This window comes from Callospermophilus lateralis, chromosome 1 (genome assembly GCF_048772815.1).
Source record: "Callospermophilus lateralis isolate mCalLat2 chromosome 1, mCalLat2.hap1, whole genome shotgun sequence".
NCBI classification, from domain to species: Eukaryota; Metazoa; Chordata; class Mammalia; order Rodentia; family Sciuridae; genus Callospermophilus; species Callospermophilus lateralis.
The window spans coordinates 104,894,268-104,914,953 of NC_135305.1; the positions used below are offsets into that span (position 1 = coordinate 104,894,268).

Genomic DNA, 20,686 nt, shown 5'->3' on the forward strand with positions numbered 1-20,686 from the left:
TATATCAAGAGCTATGTAATGTTTTAAACAACTAATTAAAAAAAAGAAATAATATGTATCCCAAAGTGGTAATATAAAAGTGATCAGTTTTATTTGTACATGAACATGTATTTATAAAAAATGGTCCATTTTAGAAATCTGAAAACATTTATTTTTTAAATAGAGCAATGCTACAGGCTGTGAAGTAATATCAGATAAAGTATTAATGATAAACATCCCCTGAAAAAATATATTATTATTCACTTTTTGGTTATGTGGATATGTCTCTGATACTAGATTATACCTTGCAATTTCTGAACATGTCTTTATTAGTTTGTTTTGGTAAGGAAAGAAAATCACAAAATAGGTTACAGACCAGCAGAAGAAAGTAAAAACTGGTACTTTCACTTTAATTTTTGGTGAGATTTTAAATCTATCTAAACAGTAAGCAATGTTGCTTTGAATGTAAACCTTTATACTAGCCAACATTAAAAATTATGGAGCTTTCAGACAGAACTTTCTTCAATAAAAAGTGAATAAAATCTGACATATCCTAAATGCAATCTTCATATTATTTGAGCTTACTATTCATATTATACATCTTCAATGACTTCACAGAAACTGAACAAAAATTTCATTCTCATTTTATTTATATAGGCTTACACATTCTTATTTGAGGTACAATTCAGATTTTTTTTAAAAAGCAATTAGTATACTCCCAGCATTCTATGCTAAAATCCAAAAAAGACTGTACTACAAAGAAGCCACCTTTTAATTTCAAGTGTCCCATTTACTTTCCACAACCAAATGTTTTGTTCCAATTTTCATAAAGCTCTAAATCTTTTGGAGACACACTAGGTCGCACAGTTCTAAAAGCATTTTCAAAATCAATATAAGCAATGGGTCGAACTTGATCTGGTGTTATGGTAGCAATGTCAGCAGTTTGTAAACTGCGAATAGGGCCAAGAGAAGCCTCTCTACAAAGCTGTGTCATGTCTGCTCCAGAGAATCCATCAGACTGCTGGACAACCCATTCAATTTCTTCTTCACTGAGGTGACACTGCTCCTTGGACATAAGATTAATTACTATCTGCTTCCTGCCTGAAGCTTCTGGGAGAGGAATATAAAGCCTTTTCACCAATCTTCTCCGGGCAGCCTCATCAATCTCTTGTGGCCGATTTGTTGCTCCCACCACTAGAATGCGGTCTTCAGAAGATGTCGTTGCTCCATCTAACTGAACTAAAAACTCAGTTTTTATTCTTCTAGAAGATTCATGTTCACCATCTCCTCGTTGAGATAATAGGGAATCAATTTCATCAATAAATATCACAGCTGGTTGCTGACACCTTGCAACAGCAAACAAAGCCCGTACCATTTTCTCCCCGTCACCTACCCATTTAGAAGTCAAGGATGAAGCAGAAATGCTAAAGAATGTTGCCCCAGACTGACTAGCAATGCACTTTCCAATTAGAGTTTTACCAGTCCCAGGAGGACCAAAGAGCAAAATTCCTTTCGGAGGTCCCCGTAACCCAGTGAAGATGTCTGGCCTCATCATGGGCCACACAACTATTTCCTTTATTGTGGCTTTTGCAAATTCCACTCCTGCAATATCTTCCCAATGTACTGGAGGCCCATGATCCATGATCTCATTCATAATAAGTTCAATCATCTTTGGCTCTAAGTTCTTCAGACGCTCATCAATGGGATGTACTGGTTCTGCAGTTCCTGCCCCATAAGGCTTACACTGCATTCCTCCATTATGTTCTCCCCCATCTTGCTTAGGTATAGGAGGAACAAATTTTCCAAATATCCCTCGAGATCTACCAGCTCCCAGAGACTTTTTAACACTACCATAGGAAGACCCTGATGCACGCTGGAGTTGGTGGCCCTTTTTTTGTTGATCTACCCATAATTGTTCTTTTGCAGTTTTAAAGGTGGGCAGATTGCTATCCTCCCTTTGGCCATTATCTTCCATTTTACTAAAACCCTTATTCAGTACTGGATTGGAAAGGGTATCAATGATGCCAGAATCATAAAAACCCTTCCTTTCCTGTGGATTTTCAGAGCCAGAAGGAAAACAAGACTGATTAGATGAGAACATATTTAGTCCTATGTTGGCTTTGGGAAAGCTGTGATTTTCCTTTTTGACATTTCCAAATAATGGTGCAGCATGTACTTTTGCAGTGGATGACTCACCTAAAGGCACTGAAGACATGCAACAAGTCTTAGTGGTGGTGTTAGTCACTACAGGTGGCTGGACAACCTGAGGGCACCTCAAAGGGTTGTTCCCTGGGTTGTCTTGGGCCCTATCTGTGTCATGAATTAAATTAGGTAATAGGTCACCCTCTCCAGGAGCTCCACGAACATTAAATTTAGGAAGATCAAAGGCAGCAACCTCCTTGTGGATTATTACTGATGCATCACCAGGTTCCAAAATAGAATCTTTAAATTTTTTGCCAGCTTGCATCATCTTCTGTACATTATCCATTTTGAAAACATTATTTATTGACAACCCAGACTGCCACTTTTCACTGTTAGTTTGAGATCTTGCCAAAGCTAAAATGTTTTCTGCATAGTTATTCAAGCCAGTTTCAACATTGTCAGAATCAACAATTGCAGAATATTTCTCTGCGTATCTTTTGAACAATTTGGTAGCACAGACCTGGGAGATCTCAGAGTTTGCCCATGCATACTGAATGCGTAGTATCTGTGCACGATATGCATCAGCCCTCTGTCCTGATGTACATATGTCAGATGTAATTGCAAAGTAATTCTTCTGCCATTCACTCAGATGTATAGACCTAGAGCTGGAGGTCTGCATGATCGAGTTTCTATAACAAATGGCAAAAATGAAAACAAATCAGTAGCAAGAAGAAAACAAACACAATGCAGCTTTAAAAAATCTCTGGTAAGAAAGGCCCACTGGAATATATATATATATATATATATATATATATATATATATATATATATAATAAATTTTTGATATAAAGATATATTAATATAATCTCAAAATTAAAGACTTTATAGTAATTTTTATGAGTAAAACTATTTTAATTATATAACAATTTCCCCCAAAAACAGAGAAAAGCATTTGTAAGGGTTAAATGGAAAAGATTTAAAACTAATCACCAAAAGAAAGGCAATAGGAAAGAACAAAGGAATGGCAGATACAGACAACAAACCAGAGTTTACATGTAGCCTCTTTAAAAATAAATAAATAAATAAATAAATAAAATAAGTGATAGACTGAGCAAGGCTTTTACTATCTCTGGGTTTCCTTATCTGTCAAGTGAAAGGAACCATTTTGACAACCAAGTCAGTAATGAATATGAAAATAGTCTGAAAACTACTAATGCTATTTCTATTGTAAAAATGTAGAAACTAAAGCTGAGAGGGTTAAGAAACTTACTGGAAATCACAGAGACAGTTATGAATCAAGCCACAATCAAATATACAGTTTCATTCTGGGTGCTTGTGCACTTTCCCACGTACTTAGTGTTCCTTGATGCTTCCAAATGTCACAGATTAAGCTGCACAGATCATAAATATGGAATAATTAATGTTTTAATGACTTATTAATAAATAAATCACATAAAAAAGTTGCAGAATCACAATTTCCCAATTTCACATAAAGTATTAACAATTGAAAGTGTTATGACACATGAATTATGAGAACAAGCCAAATCACCTACTACTAAAATGCTTTTACTTTAGATTTTTTTTCTCAGGTTATTTTCATAAACCTCTTCACATTTATACCTGAACAGAATCATAAATGAAAGTATCATGTTGTTGGACCTAAGAATTTACCTACAAAAACAAATTATGAGAAATCTTTTCAGTTTCCTAAGAGTACTTCAATAAATTAAAAATTAAGAATTTAAGTATTTTAAATTTCCCTCCTAAATTACCTGGAGGTATAGCTTAATTATCAATAAATTCTTTTTGTGCAAGAGCCATGTTCAATACAATTTTGCACATCCAACAATGTCTTGCAAACCATTTGTCACATTATAGATAGGTGTTCATAAATCTTTGTTTAAAAAAAAAGAGGAAACTTAACATCCATTGAGACTAATCTATTTAAAGCTTTAAAGCTTAATAAATTAGAATCAACACTATGCAAGCATTCCTCCTGAAAAGCAGCTCACCCTGCTTTCACCATACCATTCTGCTCTTATTTTAATCTCCTTTATACAATACTGGAGTCAAGAAATTGAAAGAAATAATTTGGAAAATATTTATCACAATTACTATAATAAATATTTCCACAACTTTTATAATAATCCTCTTCCTCTGCATGACTTCATTCCAGTTTATCATGTGCAATCCTGGAATAATTCCAACCTCTCAGAGTTCTAGTCACTATTCTCAGGAAACTCTCCTTTCTCCTTTCCGTTATCAACTTTTCTTCAATATCTCCCAAGTCTTACTTCTTCCTTTTAATTCAACTATCTATCCAACAATTATAAAGACAGTTAACCCAAAACTAGCCATCACTACTAAATGGCAGTTTTATCCTATTTACCATTTCTAAGTCAATTTAACTTTTATGGCCTTTCCTAGACTTAAAAATTATGGTTAATTAGCATTGACATAAGAACTGTTTCAAAATTCCTTTTATTTATAATTTTCTAATTATCTATTGAATATATTTGCCTTCCAAACTGGATAGTTAGCTTCTGCTAATAGGAACTAATTTTCTATCACATTTACATTCTCTCAAAACCTAGACTAAAATAATAGCAATAGAATACTGGTACAGCTCCTACCATATGGCAGACACTGTACAGGTCTTTTATAGAAAAGAACTATTTCCCAAAGGCAAAAATAGCACAGGAAATAAGAGCACAGGATCTGAATACTGGCTGACTATGTTCAGATACTGGCTCCATTATCATCCAGCACTGACCCTGGGTAGGTCTCTTAATGTGTGTGTCTGTCTTCACATATTAAAAAAAAAAAAAAAAATGCAACTAACTAGCTGACATGGTCTTTTAGTTCTGCAAAACACTTCTCAGCAATAGATAAAATGTGTCTTATTATTCTTCACAATGAGATATTAGCATTTCTTTCTCACCACAGAAGTTAACAGACTGTCTCAATCTATAGGAAATACATATGGTCAGGGACCAGCAGAAAGCAGCTCTGACTTACTGCAGGTTGCACATCCCTTATCCAAAATGCTTAAGACCAGAAGTGTTTATGATTTCTGAAAATAAAAAAAAATCGTGGCGTGGGTGTATATATAAGATGAACTATGTTAGGGAGAGACCTACGTATGTACCTTATAAGCACAGCCTGAAGGTTAACTTTATACAATATTAACAATTTTGTTAAGGAAAGTTTCATGGTGCAACGTTTTCCACGTGCAATGTCGTGTAAGGGCTCAAAAAGTTTCAGACTCTGCAGCAATACGGGTTTTCTGATGAAGGATGTTCTACCTGTACTACGAGTATTGCCGATAATGGTAGAAGATACTGAGACTCAGTACATTTACACAGTAAAGGCTCCAGCCCTCCCAGTCTTTGCTGAAGTTAGCGGTGGCAGATACAGCCCAAAAGCTGTCCTCAACCGCACCCAACCGCTCTCAGCCCGCCGCCAAGCCCACTCCGGTTTACCAATCGTCACCTCATCCTAACTTCCCAAGACCACCGTCCCGTACAACAAACGTGAAAGAATGGGGCACGGAAGATACAGCCCCAAAAGAAAATCCGCAGCCACCTGCTGGACTCTGACCTGTCACTGGCCTCCCACGGAGCCCCTGCTCGCGCCCCACAGGCCCACAGAGATTTTTCTGCAGACTACCTGCCAGGCGCCGAGTCTCCAACCCCGCGGGACTCACCACAGCCTACCTGCAGCTGGCCGAGTCGCTCTCAGCCTCCGAAAAGCGCGGGGTCCGACGTGCGCCTGCGTAGCGTGACGTGCTCGTGCCCGCGCCGTGCGTGCATGCGTGCGAGCGGGGGCGCGTGCGCGGGGGAGGCGGGGGCGCGCGCCAGGCCGCGGCTCTATAGGGGGCCGCGAGCGGGTTTTTTTTTTCTTCTTCTTCTTTTTCCTTTTCATTCATTCATCATGCATTCTTTCTTTCACTTTCTTTTTCTTGTCTTTTTGTTTATTTATTTATTTTTGCGGTGCTGGATGGTGACATTCTGATAAAGGAGACTTGTTGCAGATATTCTGCGAACGGAGACTTGCGATCTGTCCAGCCGGGGAGGATTTACCTTAAGTGATGTGGATGGATTTACCTTAAGTGTCTTCGTTTCAATGAGTCTAAGCATAAATTTTTAAAGTGCTCCAAAATAAAGAGAAGTAGTGATGAGAGCTGAATGAAATTTCGAAGGATTCCGATAGATAGAGATTTTCAGGACTCACCTGGGTGAGCAAACCGCCCGCCTTCTGCGCTAGAAGCAAAGAGGGGTTGGGGGCGTGGGGGGAGGAGTGACTGCGTTTAAGTTAGGAATTATTCAAGACGTCCTTAGGCTGAGTCCTGGGGCCTGCCAACCCCTTGCCTTCACTGTAGCCTGGGGATCTCGCTCCTCGCGGACCATTAATTAGCAGGTTCCCTATCTCCTCCTCTTTCAGACAGAAATAATCTGTGACTCAGAATGCTATTGTAAAGTCCACAATCAATTGGAGATATCAAAGCAGTAACTGGCACGTGGCAGACATTTAACAGAAGATGTGATCTTTTTTTTCTTTAATTTTTATTGTTACTAAAAATGCCATTACTGGGATTCAAAACCTTATGCTATACAAGACTTTTCCATCTTTTTAGAACCTGACATGTTGTAATAGCATCCTAATAATTTAACATAATATGAAAGCACTAGCTTGAGCTTTATAAATATTAGTCTTTCCTTCCAAGAACCCAGTGTAATAGACTCTTTTTTTCCCCCTCCTGGTTAGTAGTTAACCTTCAGGGAAGACGTTTCCACCTACTGCAGACAGAGTGCCAGTCCTTTTGGTGTGAGGGATTCTGGGAGCTATTTATTCATTTCCATATTCATGAATGCTGTAAACATGGTCTCTGGATAATGTGCCAGTGTTTGTTCAGTGAGCTCATTTGTTTTTGAACAGAGGGATAGTATGGCCCCAAATAATGTGCATCCTTTTCTGCCAGGAGATTTACTTTGTGAAAGTTTAGTGAGATGTGTTTGTAGGTGGGTTTGGGAGATAGGAAAGCAGATAAGACAAACAAATTTAAATCTAGTTCCTTTTCTGTGGGATTCCCTGAATGTAGCTAGATTCACAATGATAACCCAAACCTTTCAGCTTCCTAATTCTGTGGTGAGGAAGAAGGCAGAATGACGATTAAGAGACAGTATTTAGCCCTCCATTAAAGAAGACATGCTGCCCTGGAGTAGAGGAAATGCACAATTCTAGTGAGAGATTTTCATCAGCAGCACAGAAAATCATAAAGGGATATGAAGAGGCTATACCTGGCATCACCATCTTAAACAGAACCCGTGAGTTGGGAGGTGGTACCTTTCCCTATGTCAGAAGACAGAATGTCCACAAATTTAACGGAAGTTCTAACTAGCTTTTATTTGCAGTTCGTGAATTAGAGGCACGTTGAGTCTGAAAAATAGAATGAGTGCTTCCATTGGGCAAAAGCAGAAGGGTGGATTTTGTAAGGTCAGAATAGGGAAGCAGGATGATAGAAAAAGAACTGATGGGTTAACATCAGGTTATGTCAAGTTACTTTTCAAGTAAGGGTTATAGTAGAGGGACTTGCTTATTCTGCTGACTCGGGTAAACTGAGTTCTCTCCAGTTAGTTTCGGTAAATATCCTGTTTCCAGGAAGAACTGGTCTGTTTGGGGATCCTCTGCTTCTTTAAAGTTTCAGTTTGATTACAGGGCACTTGGCATGAGTGACTCCATTTTAGTTTGGTCTGGTCTGTTGGGGCTTAGTGAAGGAGCTCAGCCCAAAATAATGGTCTCCCATAATTTTTACTTAACACCTGATATGGGGCAGGGCGGAGTGGGAAGGAACAATCTGCTTTGGTTATTTTCCTCCAGAACCATGCTACCAACCTGAGTCTGTCCTCTTAGGTGCTTCTAGTTTGATGTGTTATGGGTTGAATTGTGTCCCCCACACAGTTATGTTGAAATCTTAACCCCTAATATCTGTATATCTGACCTTATTAGCAAATAGTGTCTTTAAAGAGTCTTAATCAAGTTAAAATGAGGTCATACTGGATTAGGGAAGGCAGTCATCCAATTGGTGTTCTTATAAACACAAGGAAGAGATACACAGAGGGAAGATGGCAGGCACAAGCAGATTGGAGTGATTCCTCAGAAGCCAGTGAATGTCTGGGGTTACCAGAAGTTGGACCTGGAGGTGACATGGCCTGGTGACACCTTGATTTGGGGCTTCTAGTCTCCAGAACTGTAAGAGAATAATTTTTTCTTGTTTAAAGACTCCAAGATTGTGGTACTTTGTTATTAGCTCCAGGAAACGAATACCTCTTCTTATAGCACCAGAGGAGTTGTAAAGGGACAGGATCATAGGGCCTGTGGGGTTGATTTTCCAGGGTTCAAGTGCCTACTCTGCAGCTCACCAGTCACTACCAAGTGTTGTTGGGAATAAACATAGTCAGTGCCTAAATAGCAGTTAGACCATTACCTGGGCCCCAGTTAGCACTGCCTATGTGTTGGGGTTGTTATTATATCGAAGCCATCCCTTTGTAACATGGAGATTGCCCTGATTAGAGGTTGGTACTGAAAACTAACCCACCTTGTTGTAGTTTTTCCACATTTTAAGCTCCTTAATCTTTCTATTTAATAATGTAGCCAAATTCTCTTTTATTTTCACAGAATATCAGAATTCAGCCATAAGAGAGGGCTTACATAGAAGGGCTTACTTTCTAGTCCAACTTCTGTCTCATGCAAGAATATTCTTTACCACTTCCCAAACCTTGATTTTCCCCATCTCAACTTGAGTCTCCACAATGGTGGAGAATTCTCTCCCCTATAAGAAAACATATTCCATTTGCTGATGGGTTGACTTTTAAGTTTTTCTTCATGTTTAATAGACCTGTCTTTTTATCGTCACTCTTTGAAGCTACAGAGAAGGCTTTCCAAATTAAAGTTTGAAGACAGCTAATCTCCTGCCTTCCATCTGTGCAATATCTCTAGTGCTACTTCTGCCTAGGCCCCTGTCTTGAATTTAGTTCTCAGCCATCTTCCCAAAGTACATTTATGATCCAGGCTGGATGGAGCTGCTGCAAAAATCTGAAGGCTAATAACAGGGACTAGTGGCTCATCTTAGAGTCTTATAGCCTTACAACTGAGCCATGTTCCCAGCTCTTTTTATTTTTTTATTTTGAGACAGGATCTTGCTAATATGTTTAGAGCCTTGCTAAATTGCTGGGACTGGTCTTGAACTTGTGATTCTCCTGCCTCAGCCTCCAGAGCCACTGGAATTATAGGTGTGTATCACTGTGCCAGGCTACAGCAATCTTGCCAGGCTACAATTATCTTAACACAAGGGCACACTCAGGTGCAAAAACATCTCATTGTAAAATTTAGGTGCTCCAGCCTCAACTCAATGATCTGAGGTCTCCACACCCACTGGTCCTACCACATATAACCCCAGTGGAGCCTAATGGACCATCCCATGTCCCCACCCCATGACAGAACTCAGATCTGATTCGCTGATGAACAAATATCCTCCCCAAATCAGATGGAGAACTACATAGCATCTGGTGAATTTCCAGATTTAGGAATAACAGATCATATCATTCAATCACATTTACATAGTTATCAGTTATTGTCTAGAGGATAATAACTAACCTTAGAATAACAACACATGTTTCTAAAAGAAAAATGGTTCCAAATAAAGATAGGAACTTATTTCAATAAATACTACATCCTTATTAGAATTTATGTTTCAATGGGTGCTCTTCCATTGCTTATTAGTCATGATACAATATAGCAGATGGATTCATCAGACAAGAAAGCCATGGCCCAGAAAGTCATATAACTCTTGAGCTCATTGTTTGAATCCAGGTTGTCTAGTGTTCTGAATTTATTTCCCTAGAAGTTGAAGTCATCTCCAAGTAAGATGTGCATTTGAATGCATCTAGAATAGTTTTTTTTTAAATGCATACAAGGCTCTCAATAACATATGTTTGAAAAAAATGAATGAATTTGACAATATCCAAGAATGCTGTTTTGGGCTAGTTGAAAGAGTAAGTTTATATCAAAAGATTCCATTGATATAATGTAGAACAAGATGATTACCCACCACAATTAGCATTTTACATCAACTGTTTATTAAGCATTTAGTCACATGACAGGATAATTTAGGAGCACAGGTATAATCTCTAGTTATGATCATAGACTGCCCTGGGAAATATTTCAATAAGCCTCTTTTGCCACACTGATTGATTCAAAAGCATGAAAACTTATGATTTTTAATCATGAAAAACCATAGTTAAATCATAAATGAAAACTGTAGTCACTGAGATAAACTTTCCATATAGTAAATATTTCTTCACTGATGAGACACTATGACAGGTCTTATTAACTTTGATTAATGTTAAAAGACATAATGACAGGTGTCTGGTTAACTTTGGAGCAGACATGGGAGGTCACATACAGACTCAGTTCCACAGAATCAGGATGATATTTATTTTCTTCTTATTTCAGTTTTCAGATATATGTCCTTTCAACTTTTCATCTCTATAGAAAAAAAAATACAATGAGCATATGGCTACATTAAGAAAATAAAGAATAAAAATTTGCATACTATTTCTCCAGTGAAGGAGGTCAATTGTAAATGTAAAATAGTTTGAATTGAAAGAAAGGAACTTTTATTAACAAACTGACAAATTTTATCAACATCAAATAGACTCTCTAATTTCCCACCCTCTGTAAAATATAAACAACTCCTACTTTCTCTTAGAACTGTGATTACCTAAAAATGATATGACAACATCAAGTAGTTACAAGTAAATCCAAGGTATTAAGATTTTCATTATTCCAATTAATCTGGTCAAAACAATATACATGCATTGTAATTTACTAAGGTATCCTCTATATATTTGTTAGAAAATTGAAGCTTATTTTTACCTTTTGAATCTGCAGCAAATAATGACACCACAGGAATTATGATTTCTATTGAAAATATGCCTGTGAGCTACAGTCTCCCCACATGTTATTTTCCAGAGCTATAGTCTCTCTGTGTATCATTTTGAGCATATGGGAATAAGATTCTGACATAATAGATACTTGTTAGATATCTGCAAATATAGGTTTGCAGAAAGGCTAATCAGTAGTACTTGCTTGTAGGGTTGCTTGTTTTGTGTATACTAACATATGCTTAGAGCAATGGAATACTATCAAGGTATGAGCTTCTCCCTGATACCTTCCAGAGATATTGGATGTATGATCAAGTTGTTCTAGGGAGGGAGGTCTCTTAATTTAGGTGTGGAGGAAGGCCCTTACCACACCAGGAAAAGGGCCTTGTATTACTGGGCATATTTCCAATGAGAAGGTGGTTTCTTTGGCCTCACCTTACTGAAATTGACCATCCATAGGCCATTCACTCATGTAATAAAATACAATTTTAAACTATTGGATTTTTTAAGCACTATATTTCAGGAATTCTCAATTAAAATTAGGAGCAAGGAAGATAAAGTTGCATGCAATTGGTCAAATAAATTACACTATACCCCTATGTTCTGCATCTCTGATGGGTTATGAATGAGGTCAATGGAGAAATGAAGAGGAGAGAGACAAAGACAAGCAGAGGTTAGGAGGGTCTACTACCCTTCCCCCAAATGGGGCAAAAAGAAAGAAATGACAGACACAGAAAAAAGTAGGAAATTCCAATTGAATGACATTCTTGGTGGGGAGGGCTGCTGTTGGGTGTGTTCTTGTTTTTTAAATTGGTGCATTAAAATCATATATAATAGTGGAATTCATTATGCCATATTTGTACATGCACATAACATAATTTGGTGGATTTCATTCTCCAGTACCTTCCCTTTCTGAATGATATTCTTAAAATAATCTAATGAAGTCGTTTAAGATTGTTTTAACTCCCACACATATAATTTTAAATAGTCTTCCTGTTGCCAGTGCTGCGTTTGCTTAAAACATTGTCCTTATGAGTTACCTGTGTGCTCTTTGCTGGGCTTAATTGATGTAGTTAAAACCCCTCATTATTACCAAGAAGCCCAGTCGTCTAAATAGGCTCTTTCTCTAAACCATCAAGACCTGGGTCCTTCCTGACAGTAAATTATCACTCACATGAAATTCCTGTTTTATTGTTTTCATTTATCTAAAGCTTGCCAGTTTGATATATAAGCTCATTATGATAGCAAGTTAGCTTAATAAACTGGGGAAATCTGAAGGGAAAGAATGATAGAAAACGATGTTCTCATTTAAAATAAATAACCAAAAATCTGTAGAGAATCATTACAGATAGCGCTCTTTCCACTCCTCTGGACCAAGCATGATAGAATTTTCTCTGACTTTACCAAAGAGAAAATTCGGTCCACAGCAGCGCTGAGGGGCAGAGCCAGAACTGAGCCAGTCGGGGATCCCCACTCTGACCCTGACTCCAGGAGGACAGGATGTTCCTGGCACAAGCGGCTTACCTGCAGCCGGCTCCACTTTCACTTCTTCTCTGCTCTCAGCACGTCTTCCCCCAGCTCTCTGATGTGCTCCCAGGCGAATTGCACGTGGGCAGATTCCACCATGCGAGAGCAGATGGCAAAACGCAGCACGAACTTGTCTCGGAGGTGACACGGAACCAAGTGGATTTTTTTGGCATTGTTGATTCTTTGCAGAAGAGCTTCGTTCAGTTGGTTGGAACCCTGGAGGGTGGGATTCAAAGGGAAAAAACTACGTTCACTCCTCTGAGGTCCCCAAAATTCAACTCATCTCATCGTTGGGTAACACCAAGTCTAGGATGCCTGGTGAAAAAGGACCTTCCCAATCCACCTTTCATTTACAGTGTTTAAAAGTTCCATAAAATAATAGTAACACAGGCTAAAAGACCATCTCCTCTCCTCACAAAATCATTCCTCCAAGTTCTAATGTACTGTCTAAAGATGACCCCACCCCCCCCCACCGGGCGGGGTGGCACATACCTGTAATCCCAGTGACTCAGGAGGCTGAGGCAGGAAGGTGTTGAGTTCAAAGCCAGCCTCAGCAAAAGGGAGGAGCTAAGCAACTCAGTGAGACCCTATCTCTAAATAATATATATATATAAATAGGGCTGGGGATGTGGTTCAGTGGCCCCTGAGTTAAATCCCCCGGTACCTCCCACCCCCCCAAAAAAGATGACCCTCATATGGTCCAAGTTTGTTTAAGAAAATTGAAGATCCCTAGAGATGTCATCTACAAATGAATGAGTTTTGCTTTTTTTAATCTGCATATATAATATAAAATTTTATTAAAATTAGTAAGCCCTATTCATTTTATAATTATTGTTTTTGACCTATATCTTTATTTTTTTTAAATTGATTTCAAATGAATGAGTTTAAACAACATGCCTGAGGATTCTGAATAGCACCAGAGTGGGAGTCTAAATTCGTACCGAAACACAGAGAAAATCTCAACAACAGAGAAAATGAAGCACAATAGTCAAGCTATTGTTCGAATCTGGGAAGATGTCCATGAACCACAGGATCGAGGGCTCATTGGTGGCCTCCACACAGCCCCTTAGGAAGAGAACAGCCAACCAGCTTGGGGGCCAGGGGCCACGTGCAGAGCTCCTGCTGACTAATCAGGGCTGAGAGGTCTGTATCAAACAGTATATGGGAAGTCAGTGCTTCCCCTACTAACCGCTGGTGCAGTCAGCCAGCCAGGCTTACGGCTCTTCTTTGCCCTTTCTAGTTTCTGCCTCTGTCTAGTTTTCACGTAGTGGCTTCCCTTCCTCTAAGTGGAAAATAGAAAGGGCTGGATGTAGAGCATTGCATCCTAGTCATATGACCCTTTTAGACTTGTGCTACTTCTTCTGGCCCTTTCTTCAAAGTCCAGAGAAAGAAGAAGAGGGAGGAGGGAAGTGCCCAGTCTACTTGGCAGTCCACTCTAGCTGAACACCTGCTCAATACTGGAAAATGGCTTTGGCCTTGGACAAATCCACCACGACTCTGGCTATGAGCTAGAATGTGGCTGCCTTCAGTGCCCAAGTGCACAGTGAAGGGGCCACAGACAGTAGAGAAATTGCTGCCTTGTATGCCAGGTAGACAAATTCAAGGTGGAGAACAAAAAGAAGGCAAGAAGGGAGGGAGGAAAGAAAGAAAAAAATTGGTACCAAGGGAATGGAATTTTATTAAAGAGACTAAGTATGAGTCTGAAATTTATATAGTGCAGAAAATGAAGGCAAATGATTTAGGGAAAAAAGTGCTTGCAATTTTCAAATGAATTGGACTAGATATGTGTAAGTAAAGGCAAGAAAGCAAACAGGAAAAATGGTCAGAGGTAAAAGAAAGACAAAAATAGCTGAATGAGACAGAGGAGGAGACTGACCAGGTAAAGATGAAGGGAAAGAGAATCAGTTACACAACATCACATGCTTCAGCTTAAATAAAGAGCCACAGTGTATGTTAAGGTAGTAAGTGATGTGGAGGACTTGAAACTCCTACTGGAGATGAATAGGATGAGGAGAAAATAATGAGAATATAATAGTTACAGTGGCAGAAAAATGAACCATAACGTTTAACTAACGTGCTTCTTCAAGAAGAAACCAGATTCATGGGATGGAAGCAGCTTGTTAACTGAAAACTTCCCTGGGTTTCCTGCATGTAAGAGCCACACACATTACAGTTCACTTGAGAAGAAAGGACTAAGGCACAGATAGGTTTGGCATAATTAGTAAATTATGCCACTAGAATGAAAGTCTTAACCTTGACAACATTATGCTAACTGAAAGAAGTCAGTGGCAAAGCCAACGTATATTTAAAAGTCCATTTATAGGAATGTCTGGAATAGGCAAATGTCTAGAGACAGAGATCAGATTAATCAACCTAAGCTGGGGAATGGAGGATGAGTGCTCATGGGTGAGAGGTTTGTTTTTTAGGGTGAAGATGCTCTAAAATTAGTGATGTCTGCACAGCCCTGTGAATACAGTAGAAATCACACAAATGGGCAATTTAAGTGAATTACATCTCAATAAATCATAAAAAGTTCCTGCAAGAATCCTGGCAATAAAACAATGCAACCACTTGGGGGCAGACAAGTCTGAGCAAAATGCCAGTCCCCAACTTTGATAGAACTGCCACATCATGTCATCTGCATAACCATGTTCTGACACCATCACCCAAGGCTTCTCTCTTGTTATAAGGCCCCTCTAGTCCTGCTGCCTCCCGACTTTTCCATACCTGGATCTCATCCTCACTGCAAAGCTCCAAGAATCAGGTGAGGGGAAGGAGACAATACATGGAGGGGCAGTGCCACACTTTGAGTGACAGTACCATGACAATGACACAACCCAGTCTGTTCCTGTTCCTGATTTCTGTCTGTGATTGGAAATAGGAGGCCTTATGGGAAGACCTCAAACCGATTCAGAAACTATAAGCCAGTAAAATGCGGTAGCATGTACCTCCCAATTACTTAGGAAGATTTCAAATTCCCCACCAGCTGGGAATCACAGCAAGACCCAAAGGGTAAGGGAGCTAGGGGTTTAGCTCAGTAATAGAGCATTTGTGTGTGTGTGTGTGTGTGTGTGTGTGTGTGTGCGCACGCGCGCGCCTGGGTTGGATCCCCAGCACTGAAACAGTGACAATAAAATCCTCTCATTGTATTAAAAGCCATCTCTGTAGATGTCCGAGAGTTGGTTGTTAATTCTCATCTGACTTCATTTACACCACAAAGATTAATGGGGTATGCATGCAGTACACCATAGGTCCTTTTGAGAAATATCATCAAGAATCTCAACAAGATGACTTTCATCTTGACTCCCCAGGGCCATTCACCTAATGAATGCACATGGAACACACAGCCTGGAATACCTCACCCTCCTGTGTGGGGTCTTGTTGAGATATGGAGTCAGGGTGGCTAGGTTGGGGAGATTTACTTTTCTAACCAGCTCCCAGATGGGGCCCATGCTATAGGTCCACAGAGAAGCTCAAGTTAGTGAGGCCACAGATGGGCGTCCCATAGAGAATTTCAGTGGTGGGAACAGAGTCTTGGGGATGGAAAAGATAGGGAGAAATCTAGGACTAAGGAGCAAGAAGTCTACAAGTACGTCTCCAAGAAAGCTGAACATCAACGGTCCGTGCAGGACAATCTGGGCAGGGCCTCCCAGGAAGCCAGATTTCCTCTGGGCTGTGGGCTAAATACCATGGTTTTCGTTCAGTGTTCCTGGGACGCTGATGAAGGCATCTGAGTGTGGAGGTCAGAATGGGACTTGCCTCTCGGTCCCATTCAAAGAAAATGATGAGGACGATGATAGACATAAACAAACCTTTAGCCGGAAGCAGACTAGTCCCAGAGTGACTTCTGCACAGATCTCAAAGCGGGAATCCTGGCGCACCAAAGACTCAAACTTATGAGCCAGCTGGACGTGCTTGAGAGAGAGAGAGGGGGAAAGGTGCTTGAGTTTCTCATCATCACTGAATTCAAAACTTAACCATCTAGAAAACCCTATTAAACTGCACATCCATAATTCATTTACATACTCTCTGCAATTTTCTTCAAGTGTTTGTGTTGTCCCCTCACCAGCTGTTCCCAAAGAAACTCATTCATTACTATGAAAAAAGGCTTAATGTCCTCAGAAAAAAATAACATCATTTTTTTTTCTGTTCATGGGGCTATTTCTACACCCTTGCCCCTGAAAAATCTGTCTTTTATAACAAAATTGCAAAGAGGTGCTGGAACACTGTAGAAGATATAAAGGCTAACGTTCATCTACCACTTCTTCCTCATGACAACTCACAACATAGTGATGGATACTGGTTTATATCCATTTTCCAGTTCAGGAAACAGGGTCAGAGAGTTAACATGCCCAATATCCTATTGCCATGCCTTCTGAGCTAGGATTCGAATGCAGCTAATATGAGACTTTCGGTTCTGCGGTTGGTGTGGCTCTAGTTCCATGGTGCTTGTCCCTGAGACACAGAAACCACACATACACCATCACATTCAAGAGCTGCCTTCCTGTCACTGAATAAGGTTGATGTCAACCTTATTTAACTCCTAGATGTTAAGAACTCAAAAACTGACTAGAATCATCTGTGATCCATGGAGAAAAACTCTCGCGGATTAGGAGTTCTGGTTCATTCAGAACCTTGAGCATCCAGCGCGCTTCTGGTCACCATCACGTGGTAAATGCACCAGAGGAGCTCTGCGAAAATTCTGGACCAAAGCTTGTTGGGAAATAAGCAATCCCTCTTATGACCACCAGAGGGCGCCAAAGACTTTGGACTCAGGTATCCCCAAAGCAGGCTCCTGCCTAGGGAGGAAGTTTTGGTCCAGTCCTTTCCCACATTCCTGCTAAGGTAGGACTGGGAATCCTTTCAAAAAGAGGCAGCATAATCACAGCTCATTGTCCTTAAGCTTATGGATGAAATCATTGTGGACCGATAAGCCACTTATGTTTTAGCCTTCTTTCTCCAAATAATTTGAATTCAATTCTCCTGCTACTTTTCTCAATTAAGAACATAAGATACATTATTTATAAATTCATACACATGTTCCTTTTCTAGTTTTTTTTTTAACCATATAGACTCTCATAGTGCTTGATGCCCCATAATTTTTCTTAGAATGAGCTTGAAGCAGACAGGTACCAGTTTGTGGCTTCAAGCATTTAGCAAATGCTTGAAAATAGATGCATGTCTGTATCTCTGTCACAGGGAGGAACCTAACATATCTGACCCCTGCCCTTAGCTGCACAGTTGGTGATGCAGCAGCAACAGGACTTAAAGTTAAGCATTGTCATATCATTAGGGTTAGAAACTACAGGCATGCCTTTCCTGTGAAGCCTGGGGACTTTTGACCATCAGGATGAGGCCTTGGCTTAGAAAGGATCAGAAGAAGGAAGGACCCAGCTTGAAGTCAGCATGCCTCCTGCATCTGGCAAACTGGGTGGGCCTTAGGCAAGTCCTGGTTCATATTCAGGCCTCGGTTTCCCCAGCTTGATGAACAAAAATGGTAGAGTAGTGGGACTTGAAGTAGATCAGTGGTTGTCAAATTTAAGTGCATATTATGTGACTAGACTGCTTGTTAAAGCAGGTTGCTGGGACCTGCCATAGGCCACTGGCACTGTAGGTCAGGCACTGTGTTTGAGAACAATTGGTGTAGATGGTATCTATTCCACACCAACTCTAAAATTCTCCTATTTTGGCAATCTTCTGAAGAAAAACACATTATATTCTCACTTTTGCTTCTTTGCTCACTGAAACTCACTGTGCCAAAAGTACAACCTACATAATGTTTTTACTTTGACCATTGTTATGTTTTGAATGTGAGATGTCCCCCAAAAGCTGATGTGTGAGACACGGCAAGAAGGTTTGGAGGAGAAATGATTGGGTTGTGAGAGCCTTAACCCAGTCAGTGAATTCATCACCTGATGGGATTAACTGAGTGTTCACTGAAGGCAGGTAGGGTATGGTTGGAGGAGGTGGGGCAATGGGCGTATGGTTTTAGGGTATATATTGTTTGTGTCTGATAAGATAGCTCTCTTTCTCTCTCCCCCTCCCTTTCTGATCATCATGTGAGCCGCTTCCCTCCATACTCTTTTACCATGATGTTCAGCATCACTTTGAGTCCTGAAGGAATAGAACTGGCTGTCTATGTTCTGAGCCCTCTGAAACCAACCATCAGCTCTCAAATAAACGTTTCCTCCTCTACAATTGTTCTGGTCAGGTCTTTTAGTCACAGCGGTATAAAGGCTAACTAAAACAATCATCATCCTGGAGTTGATAACCTGTAATCCTAATAGAGGTGTCCTCAAAGATCCATAATTGTGCATTCGACAACCCAAAGTACAGTTTGCATCCTTTACCATATACAGTCCCAATCTGTGTAGTGACATTTCAGTCAACAATGGACCACATGTGCCATGGTGGTCCCCATGGACTGTATCTTCCAACACGATTATAGTTATCCTAGTTTGTGCAAGTACATTCTATGATGTTGGCACAGTGACAAAACCACCTAATGATGCATTTCTCACAACCTATCCACGTTGTTAAGTGATGCGTGCTTGTATTTACTTACTAAGACATCTGAATTCATTTCTAAGTCCCCTAAGCCCTCCATAGTATTACTGAGATAAAGAATGAAGACAGTACCTTGCGGATATGAGCCTGCAGTCCTTTGACTCCATACATTCTAAAGACAAACCACAATTTCAAAGAGCGGAATCTTCGACCCAGTGGGATCTGCCAGTGCTGAAATAAAATATAATATGGGGCATCAGTGCTTCCTTTCTAACCCACTGGTTGGCTTGTTTCTCTTAAAGGCAACTAGTTCCCTGTGTCTACCCGACTCTGGCTGCACATTTTCCATCCTGGGGTATGAGCAGGGCCACAGAGGGAGGCTGCCTTTGCAAAGCTCCTCTGAGGGAAATGAGGACAGGGATTATTGACTTGGGAGGCATTGATGATTATTGTTTTCACTCAACAAATGTTTGCTGAGTTCACACCTGTTCTGGGAAAGAGGCTCCACAGCGAGCTAACAGGAAAGATGTGGCCCTGTTTCTAGGAAGCTTACCACCATTGGGGGCAAGCAGAGTTTTGCACTGGTGTCTCTGTCTGCAGGGATGGAGAGAGCTGAAACCCACATTTGTCTGCCATATGCTTCCCATGATGTCCTGGCACTGTTTTCCAGACCAATACTGATTCCTTTCTTATCTCAGTGACTGCAGGGGAGTGACCCCCAAGACCCCTCTACTGAAAGACATAGCATGTGTCCATGTGTTGGTCCTCAAAGAAGTGTTCCCTCTGCTTTCCCTTGAATTTCCAGACTTTCCTGGCTGACTGCACTTTGCATCCGGTGTGACTCTTGGAAGGTTGAAAATGTAACGAAGTAAGTTGGAAAAGGACAGGGAAGAGAAGGATGGGCCAATTCGTGAAGACCGTCTGGTAGCATATCATGGCTTTTTTTTTTTTTAAATGATAATATTCTATGAGAACTTAGCAAGATGCTGATGGCAACTCTTTTGTATCTTCTCTTCCTTGAGGAATGAGAGAGGGCCCCCTGCTGGGCGCAGGGTGTCATGGTAAGGTGAGGAAGGACCCCCAGACTCACTGGGACTGCCTGTCACCTGGGGCTCCAGAGACGCTCAGCCAAGCCCAGCACTGCTGCTGAGTGGAAGGGCATAGGTGTGTTTTAAATACAGTCACCCTCCACGCACTGGGGACACGTTCCAAAACCCCCAGTGGAGGTGTGAAACCACAGATAGTACTGAGCCCTACATATTCTGTTCTTTCCTGTACATGCGCACCTGTGATAGTTGAATTTAGAAATTAGCCTCAGAGAGAGACAGATTAACACAATGACTAAGAATAAAAACAGAACAATTGTAACAGTATACTGTAATAAAAAGTTATTTCAAACTTACGAATTGTTATTTCTGGAATTTTGTACTTAACAGTTTCAGATTGTCCTTTATCATGAGTAACTGAAACCATAGAAAGTGAAACTGTGGTTGAGGGGGAATGACTACAGAGTGTGTAAAATGAATGAAGAGCAGCCATGTCCAAACTGGGAGAGCTTCTCAAGTTGCAAAGAGAAACATGGACCC

General features: G+C 40.3%; 2 protein-coding genes across 9 annotated transcripts in view; both read right to left on the minus strand.

The window, feature by feature from the left end:
• Positions 1 to 769: 769 nt before the first annotated feature.
• Fignl1 (fidgetin like 1) lies at positions 770 to 2,800 on the minus strand. Of its 4 annotated transcripts, none has more exons than XM_076864602.2 (2): positions 2,618 to 2,703; positions 770 to 1,220 (listed from the first exon to the last, which is right to left on the minus strand). In XM_076864602.2, exons 1-2 carry the CDS (start codon positions 2,701 to 2,703, stop codon positions 770 to 772), a joined length of 537 nt encoding a protein of 178 aa, XP_076720717.1. The 4 variants fall into 4 exon arrangements, with proteins under 4 accessions (XP_076720717.1, XP_076720709.2, XP_076720702.2 ...); XM_076864594.2 differs by having other exon boundaries at positions 770 to 1,465; positions 2,617 to 2,703; XM_076864587.2 differs by having other exon boundaries at positions 770 to 2,525; positions 2,612 to 2,703.
• A 9,806-nt stretch (positions 2,801 to 12,606) lies between these two features.
• The window catches only part of Ddc (dopa decarboxylase), a 76,201-nt gene continuing 68,121 nt past the window's right edge, over positions 12,607 to 20,686 (minus strand). For all 5 annotated transcript variants that reach the window (XM_076864642.1, XM_076864622.1, XM_076864652.1 and 2 more), the window contains 3 exons: positions 19,233 to 19,331; positions 16,406 to 16,507; positions 12,607 to 12,809 (listed from right to left, as the gene is read on the minus strand). In XM_076864642.1, the coding sequence (XP_076720757.1) occupies positions 12,609 to 12,809; positions 16,406 to 16,507; positions 19,233 to 19,331 (402 nt within the window). In that variant the 3' untranslated portion in view covers positions 12,607 to 12,608. The remainder of the gene's footprint in view (positions 12,810 to 16,405; positions 16,508 to 19,232; positions 19,332 to 20,686) is intronic.